We start from the raw sequence: 9972 nt of genomic DNA, 5'->3' as shown, positions 1-9972 counted from the left end.
GGAAGTACAGACGTTCCTCTTGTTGATAGCAGAGGAGCGGATCCAGCGAGAGCTTGATGGGGCGACGCGGAATGAAAACGTTTTTCAGGAGTCGCAACAATAAAGGCGGCGCAACTATAACGACTTGTGAATAATCCCGCCCACTCTAAAGCGGTACTGAACTGCAGTGGAAACGCAAACCGAGCCGACCCGTACCACGCAGTGGAAAAGCGCCATAATACAATGCTACACATGCACACAGACATAAACATATTAATTAAAGTCAGGGTTTTACAGCTAACTAAAACCATATAAACAATTATTGTTACTTGAAATAAAATAAAGATAAAATGAAAAAAAAAAAAAAAAACTATTTTAATTCACCTAGTTGCCAGGCAACATTCTTATTTACTTTGCGTTTAGTTTAAGTACTACAATAACAAATACAAAACTAAAACTATAAATAATAAAAACTATATAGACACATTTAAAAAAAATTATAAAACTGAAAATATAAAAATAAAGTCTAATTCAAACAAAAAGTACTATAGCAATGATACTAAAATAACTCCAACACACAAACACCAAACATACTACTGCAAACACACTGTTAAATCCTTGACACAAACAACATCACACATGAGTAAAACAAAAAGAGAATGAATGGAGGTGAATGAGTGTGTCAGAGCAATATCATTTTAGTTGTAAGTCACTTTGGATTAAAATGTCAGCAAAAAGAACAATGTTTATGGCGTCATATAGCATGCGGCCATCAGCGGCAGACGTGGATGAATCTACACTGAAAAAATTTGGTATAGGATTTACTTTGCTAGTAAATTTCACAAATAATTACAAAGAAATGGCAAGTAAAAATACATACATATATATATACATACATATATATATATATATATATACACATATACACACACACACGCACACACACATATAAATGTTTTTTCCCCTGGCCAAAATATATTGTAAATATATGCTAAATATATATTGTAAACAAACAGTAAAACTAAATAAAATATACTTTTGAAACTGGATTAATTTTTTTGGATCACTGTAAAGTAAGATTTTTATTCAAATGTGTTGTGTTCACATGTATTACAGATACATATGTGACAGATGTGAATGTATTTTCTCGGATTGAAATATATGGAGGTCAAATTATTTTGTAAACACTTTTTATAATATAAATATATTTATATTTTTTAAATATGTTTCAGTTTTTCTACTTTCAAATTTCACATTTATTTGAATGTTACATGTCATTTCTTTGCAATTGTTTGTGAAATTTACTAGCAATTTCTGAGTGAAAATAGTTTCAACACCAATTTTTAAGAACTGTAGAAAATGTTTTGGTGTAAATTGGCTTAAAGAAATAATGCTAACCATACAGTGTTTTAGCTTAACTTAAAAACTAAACTAAATATTTAAACCCACTGATACCTGTTCTGTAGTGACATGAGGGTTAGTAGATGTTGGTAAATCTGTTATCATTGTTGGTTTGTGCTCAAAACTAGCTAATTTTTCCTGTATTTGAGCTGCTTTATTAGCTGTCGGTGCTAAAGTCATGTTTACAGGCTGATTGAAGATGAGCTCTTTACCTGGTCCAAGGTAGAGTACCTTGTCTTGAGTGTGATGACCTCATCCAGGTGTGCTCTGAACTCTCGCCGCGACGCCTGGAGGAAGCCACAGGACAGTCATTCACCCCAAACACACACACACACACACACACACACACACAAACCTCTCCATATCCAATAGGCACAGATACAGAATCCATCTGCATTCAGTCAAACACGTTTATGAGCATGCGCTGCCACAAACACTAAAATAAACAAACACACACACACACACACGCACACACGTACTCTCTCCAGCAACACACAATAATAAAATACACTGCCGTAATGTGCACCGGTACAATGAAGATATGACCAGCTGAGCAAAATGAAAACTCACCCGCATTTAAAGCAACTCAACTGATCTAATGCTGTAAATCGTGGGTGATAAATAAGAACAAACCAACAGAAAAGAAATCATGGAGCTGGAGAAATCACTTGAATGACACTCGAATCAAGCTTCTCAAAGCGCTTTGACATATTAGGGCTACTACAGTGTTGGGAAACTAGTTTTTTCAAACTACAAGCTATTCAGATTGAACCTACAGTACAACTACAGTCAAGCTACATTACAAGTAACTAACAAAAAGTAGTCAGTAAACTAACTGAACTGAGGCTATAAAAGGGGTACTAATATCATTATAAATGTATAGAAAGTCATATATGAACATATTTATTTGTCTCTAAAACAATATATCATCAGAGCATGCAGTACAACCTGACAAAAAAAAGTATTATTTTTTAAAAATTTTGTTTTTGTTACCATTAAATTTTTAGTTTTTAATTGAAAAACAAATAAATAAAAATAAATAAATAGTTAGTTAGTTACTGGAAAAAGACAACATTTAAACTATTTTAATAGCGAAAACTATTTTAACGGCAAAAATCTAATATTGTGCATCCCTATAAATAACTGAATACTAAAAAAAAAACAAAACATCTCAACGCAGCATATAATATATACGTTTTTCAGTATAATATATAAGCTTCTAATTTATTGTATATGGCTGGAATATTGATTAAAACTTCTTTTTTAAATGTATAAAAAACAACTACTTTTTTAAAGATATCAATACAAACTGACAGATTTTTTTTTTTTGCTATTCAAAAATATAATCCATTTGTTACTGGAAAAACAACACAATTTTGTACTAACATGCTATTGATCACATCTCAATACAGTATAATATACAAGCTTGTAATGTGTCGTATATATGGATGGATTGTTGATTAAAACATTTTAATAACTAACTCTTTAGATCAAGCAGAGCTCATATAACTGCACTTTTAGATATCATGTATGTTTTACAGAGGTAATAACTAGAGGTCGACTGATACAGGTTTTTCATTGGTTGAAACGGAAAATCTGGAGAACAAGTTGGATGATTAATTGCCGATATAAATAATACAATTTAGTGTTAGCAATATAATGCACACAAAATTGCTATAGATGAACCATTGTTTTATTTATGGTAATCTCAAAATAGCCAAATATAATCTTCAATTATCATTAATTAACTGTCCTGGTCAATACTACTGCATCAGTCTATCACTAGTAAGAATAACCCCTCTGGCCATACATACATTAAAGTGTTTTATGGATGAGAAAAAATAATGTCAGAAATGCATAAGAAAAATGTAAAGGAAAAAATGTGATATGATTATGCTGATGGTCAAAACCACTTCAAAAATGAAAAAAATATCCAAGACTCGCATCTAAAAGTGCCACAAAAATGACTGTCAGTCATTTCTGCACTTGAGAAAAGCATGCATGACAAGACAGGAAGGGTTTCAGGCAGAGCAGGAAACAACAATCATCGCAGGCAGGAAGAAACATGTCGCATGGCAACATGCCGAGGTGGAGAAGAGCTGTTGCCATGGCGATGCGGCCCGAGACGCATGCAGGAATACCTCAGCAATGCTTAGGGTGGATGAAGAGGAGGGAAGCCGCGCCTGGGTGCCACGAGAAGGGGGGAGAAGAGAAGACAATTAAATATAAGAGCCAGCAAAGCCAAGCTGAGACACACACTGCTGCCCCCTGCTGGCCCGGAGGACTGCTGGAGCACCGCAAGCCAAAGCAGCTGGGAACAGAAGACATTTAAAAATAGCAGAAACTACGCAAATACAGCGCTTACACTCAGGTATTTGCTTCTGATCTGGGATTTGTGCTTGACATTTTCAAGGCAAGTTCATGTGTTTTTTTTCTGAATATCAACCTGAGCTCATTTACTTAGTGGGCAATCATTTCTGATCCCTGTAATTATGAGATGAAAATCGAAATTATGACTTTTAAATTTGAAATTATAACATACTAAGTCGGAATTATGACTTTAAAAGCCGAAATTATGACAAAAAGTCAAAATTCTGGCATACTAAATTGAAATTATGACATAAAAATGTGAAATTATGAGACAAAGTAGAAATTATGACTTTAAGAGTTTAAATTGACAAAAAGTCAAAATTATGACATACTAAATTGAATTTATGACAAAAAAACTATCAAAATTATGACATAAAAAACATAATTATTAGCTAAAAAAAGTTTAAATCATGACTTTAAAAGTCCAAAATCATTAAAATTATGACATAAAAATTCATAATTATGAGAAGTAATTGTGAATTGATAAAAGACATTGTTTTCCCAGTGGAATTTCCCAGTGGCATTGCTATATATTTAAGTCAGAATTTCGATTTTGTATGTCATCATTTCGACTTTTTAAAAAAAAATCTCATAATTATGACTGTTTATGTAATTATTGCGATTTGGTATGTCAAAATTTCAACTTTTTATCTCATAATTATGACATTTTTTATGCAATAATTTTGACTTTTTATGTCATAATTTAAAATGTTAATTTCATAATTATGACTTTAAAGCCATGACTTCCTAAAACATGATTTTTTTTTCTCACGTGTCGGAAATAGGCTTCCATAGATCCCAGTTTGATGTTAGCTTGGGGATAAAAATGTGGTCACATTAAATCCAATTTATATTGGATTCACAACACATACAGACGCAAACACAGCAAAGATGGAAAGATGGGTGAAGCATTTAACATGTTGCTAAACACACCAACTTTAACCTTGACATTTCCTAAACTTCCACGATCCAGTTAACTACATTACTGAAGATGATAGTTTTCAAAACAACAACACTGATGTTGATGTAATAAATATTTATGTAAATATTCAGAAGTTACTTCACATACTCATTATACACTACCAATAACAACTACCAACTACCAAAAATGTATACTTTTATTTAGCAAGGATGAGTTAAATTGATCAAAAGTGACAGTAAAGACATTTATAATGTTACAAAAGATTTCTATTTCAAATAAATGCTGTTTATTTGAACTTTCAATTCACTGAATCCTGGGAAATTTCCATTAAAAAAAATCTAATCAGCATATCAGCATATTAGAATGATTTCTGAAGGAAATGTGACACTGAAGACCGGAGTAAAAATCCATGCATGCTACAATACCATGGTTATGCCATTGTATTTGATCAATTCAAACTCATTTGCAAGTGCAGCTCATTTGCTGCTCAGCTAAGAAAGGAAGTTGCTTTAGGAAATAGGCTTCCATAGATCCCAGTTTGATGTTAGCTTGGGGATAAAAATGTGGTCACATTAAATCCAATTTATATTGGATTCGCAACACATACAGACGCAAACACAGCAAAGATGGAAAGATGGGTGAAGCATTTAACATGTTGCTAAACACACCAACTTTAACCTTGACATTTCCTAAACTTCCACGATCCAGTTAACTACATTACTGAAGATGATAGTTTTCAAAACAACAACACTGATGTTGATGTAATAAATATTTATGTAAATATTCAGAAGTTACTTCACATACTCATTATACACTACCAATAACAACTACCAACTACCAAAAATGTATACTTTTATTTAGCAAGGATGAGTTAAATTGATCAAAAGTGACAGTAAAGACATTTATAATGTTACAAAAGATTTCTATTTCAAATAAATGCTGTTTATTTGAACTTTCAATTCACTGAATCCTGGGAAATTTCCATTAAAAAAAATCTAATCAGCATATCAGCATATTAGAATGATTTCTGAAGGAAATGTGACACTGAAGACCGGAGTAAAAATCCATGCATGCTACAATACCATGGTTATGCCATTGTATTTGATCAATTCAAACTCATTTGCAAGTGCAGCTCATTTGCTGCTCAGCTAAGAAAGGAAGTTGCTTTAGTTACCAACATTTTTTCTTTAGTATAACATGCCCTGATGAATCACATACAACAAGAGCAGAAACATGTATTATCAATTTTGATTTCATGTTGACTGGAAATGCTCACAGCGTGTGACAGGAATCATTTGGTACTTATTGCATATAAAATCAGCACTGCGTCTCACATTTATGCATGCAAGGTGTCCTTGTTGTCCATGAAGGAAGTAATATATCTTGCAGGCTGCAGCCCACCCGAGTTTAATGTTCAAGTGAAATTCATGTACTACAGATATCATCTTTAGAAGCATTATTTATCGCCACACACACAGCGCTGTTGCCGCAGCGTACGGCACTCTGTTTCACATGTGCAAAGTCCTCAAAGAAGTGTTTTTCTCAAGGATGATTTAACACAAATAGAGCTTGACCCAAATGACTCCAAAAGACTTGAATTGTTGCTAACAATGTGATACTCCAACAAAATCGCAATTCTATTTTACGTTTTACGTCTAATTCATTGATCTCATTTGTAGGTTTTCATACAATCTGCTTGCGTCCCAGTGATGGTTTGGTTTCATGCTTACTTTTTTTCCGAAAAATCTTACATTTTCGTACGACTCACATACTGTAGAATGAATTCATTTGAAATGGCCACCTTACCTTTTCTCATAAGATCGGGTTGAATATAAGAAGCATGAAATTACACAGACACGTTGGGCAAATTAAGTACTTTTATTGATACTTTTTAGCACTGGGTGAAATATAAGATAAACCAACATTTTGGCAATCGTAAATTTTCAGCCGAAACAGCAATTTTCGGTTTCAGCCCGAAATAGAATTGACCTGAACAGTGATGTTTAATTATAATTTCTCTGATGTCATGTTTTCAATGTGTCAGTGTCCATTTTGTATAACTTAGTTTTTATTTGAGTGTTGATTATTGAATAAATTTGATTAATTCATTGATTATTCATTAAAATGTACTTTCTATTTCGGTTTTCTGCCATGCATCCTGAATTTTCGTTTGTTACCTAGAATTTTCATTTTGGGGTATCACTAGTTATAATCAATATTTCTCATCTTACCTAAGATGAGATGTATTTATTTTTTTCTTTGCAATTTTTACGTTCACTACAAAGGATAATTGCAATTCTGTCATTTTGGCCAAAATGAATGATCTTAGGACCTTTTGGAACCGCTTTCGGTTTAGGTTAAGGAACAACCTAAGGTGTTTTGGGTGTCTTTACACAGCTGCGTTAAGGCTGCTCTGTGCTTGCTCAAAATTTAGTGTATAAGTGCAATTCTGCGTAAAAGCCAGACTAAATTATGACTTCGGCCCCTATAGCAAAGTATACAGTTGTAATTGCGGTGTAAATGCATTTATGCCGCCTCTGACAAACATTAAACAGTCTGTGTAAAGATACCTAAATTCCACTTGTGAAGCGCTCATTTGCAGGGTAAATTTGGCATTAGACTCTGTATCAAACAAACAGTTCTATATTGGCATTGATGGTTACAACCTTTAACATCCATGGAATCTTTCCATTCCACAAAAAGTTCTTTATAAACAAAAAAAGTTCTAAAAAAATGTTCTTTTAAGAACTGTTCACTGAAAGGTTCTTTGGAGAACCAAAAATGGTTCTTCTATTGCATCGCTACCAAAACCTGCTTTTAGAATCTTTATTTTTATGAGTGTAGCCAGCATCCAGTATTCTTGATCCAGAGGATCTTACCTTTGTTGGTCCTGAACTGAAGCACTTGAACTACATACTAGCATGAGCTGAAAACACTGAGTTGCTCTAAAAGAAAGTAATAAAGTGTATCTATTTCATAAGACATTTTTTAAGTAGGCGGTGATGGCAGCTGAGCTGCTGTGAGCGCTATCACATATGAATACTTTAAGGAATAATTCACATAAATATGGGAAAAAATGTAATTAAACATATGCAACTTTAAAATTTTCCTTGTTGCACACAAAAAAGTAAAGTATATAAATAAGTTATCATGGCATAGTATCTATTCGCAACTAAATTAGATTTAAATTCATATTTTCAAACAAGTTTATTCAAATTGCATACGCATAAATCTGTTAATTGTGAAAACAATTCAATTTAATCAGTTAAAAAGTATGAACATGGTTTGCGGAAAAAAGAAAAATTAAATGAGTTAATCTTGTTCGATTTAATGTATGAGATCGAAACAAATTGGATTTATTAATGATAAATATATAAACCTGTTTTTGTGTATTTAAAACACATCAAGTTTATTACAGAAATCTAATTCTTGATTCATTTATATACGACTGATAAATATGCATCACATTAAATTTACTAGGTTATTTATATTTAAACTGTGCAATCCAAATAAATAGACATTTTAAATGCAATTAACATGCATAAATCTTTAGGCCTAAACATTTTTGAGTATGTTGCACAGAAAAAGTAAGTCAAGATTGAAATGAGTGAGTAAATGATAACATTTTGGATGAACTCTCTCTTTAAAACCTCATATCATGTCTGGCTTGGTTCCCGAGCCTCAGATTTGACCCCTCTGAAGGGAGCGAGGGCGGCTAACAGGACACACACAATCTGCTCAAGACTGCTAATGCACAGCCAAGCGGTTTCTGCTGTGCTGTGTTTAATAATGCTTTAGTAGGTGCTTCTGTAATGCAGCTATCAGGATGAGAAACTACACCTCAGATAATCTGTGGACACCATAATGCACTAAAGCAATTTACAGCATTAATGTCTGCTAATAATCCACAATCTGAGATATCCGTGCTGGTGCATGTTTTTAAATGTCCATTTGCCTTTCAGTTTCATAACAAGCAAGCATCTCATATCAGAATTGGGCTAAATAAGCAGTGACATGCATGTCATTATCAGTTGAGTTGAGTCATTTTACACATTTATATCCGTCTAAAAGACGATAATGCCAGTATCTTCAAACTGAAGCTGTCATAACACTGTTTTGTAACAATAATTTCCAGTTTAGCCCTCTATATTTGAATGTGTTCAATATAATCATTCATAATAATAGTCAAAATAAAAAACTAAATATCATAATAAAAATCAATCAATAAACAAATAAAAAAAATAATATAGAAATATTGAATATTATTTTATTATAATTGGAAAAAAACATAACCCTAACCCTGAACTAAAAATAAACAATAATGTAGAAATAATTTAACAGCATAAATTTAAAACTGAAAATCTATAATAGATTTTAGCCAACACACTGCAAGCATTTACTAATTGAACTTTTAGTCAAAAGAGTCTCAAAACATCAAGGGCTTATTTTGCTCAAGATTTTTGGCAGACTGCATTTTAAAACCTTAAAGTCCCGAAAGTAGCTTTAGGGTGTTATCTAACATACTCATAATTCAGCCAAACATCAGAAAGAACACATGATCTGATCTTCTACATCTCATCCTGTGTGATGAATATCACAAATGTACAATACAATGCATAACATATATGAATATTTACACACAAATGGACAATGTCACATTGGACAAATTGCCAAGAGCAAATATGCATGACTAATTATGCAAAAACTTTATATAATATATTATAGTCAAAAAAGACAGATGGACGGACTGATGAAGCAAACATCACAGCAACAAGTTTATGTGTGCAGTGATTTTTTTTATCACCATCACTATATCTATATCACACTCTTTACACAACACAATCGAATACACACACACACACACACTCTGTGACAAAAAACAAAACAAAAAAAGGCACAAAATCACTCACACATACCAGCACTAGATTTATACACAATTCGACTGATTATTAAACTATCAAATGGATTTTAATATTAAACACACACGTCGTCTGACTCAAGAAACATCAAATTCCAGAGAAAGAGTGAAGACTTACCATCATCTACATGAAGACTGAGATCTCACACACATACACACACTGACACAGAGAGGAAGTGAACACACACGTATGGATGGAGAGAGAAGAGGAGGAGGAGGAGGAGGAGGAGGAGAGAGAGAGCGAGAGAGAGAGTGCGAGTGAGAGTGAGAGTGAGAGAGAGAGTGAGAGTGAGAGAGAGAGAGAAGCCCACAGAGAAGGAGCAGGCAGGAATAATAAACCGAAAAAGCATTAGAGGGAGAAAGAGAAAGAAATGGAGAATGA

At 33.0% G+C, this 9972-nt stretch overlaps 1 protein-coding gene across 1 annotated transcript in view; it reads right to left on the bottom strand.

Annotated features, from left to right (window-relative positions):
- Nucleotides 1-9972, bottom strand: part of LOC107726697 (gephyrin-like) — a 92808-nt gene that overhangs the window by 18928 nt on the left and 63908 nt on the right. Inside the window, exons 10-11 of the mRNA XM_016536387.1 lie at nucleotides 3522-3563; nucleotides 1593-1667 (exon numbers count right to left, since the gene is read on the bottom strand). Of these exons, the coding sequence (XP_016391873.1) occupies nucleotides 1593-1667; nucleotides 3522-3563 (117 nt within the window). The remainder of the gene's footprint in view (nucleotides 1-1592; nucleotides 1668-3521; nucleotides 3564-9972) is intronic.

Source organism: Sinocyclocheilus rhinocerous, unplaced genomic scaffold (assembly GCF_001515625.1).
Source record: "Sinocyclocheilus rhinocerous isolate Xijiao unplaced genomic scaffold, SAMN03320098_v1.1 scaffold246, whole genome shotgun sequence".
NCBI classification, from domain to species: Eukaryota; Metazoa; Chordata; class Actinopteri; order Cypriniformes; family Cyprinidae; genus Sinocyclocheilus; species Sinocyclocheilus rhinocerous.
Note: the sequence above shows the minus strand (reverse complement) of the source record. Positions and strands in the feature narration are given on the sequence as shown.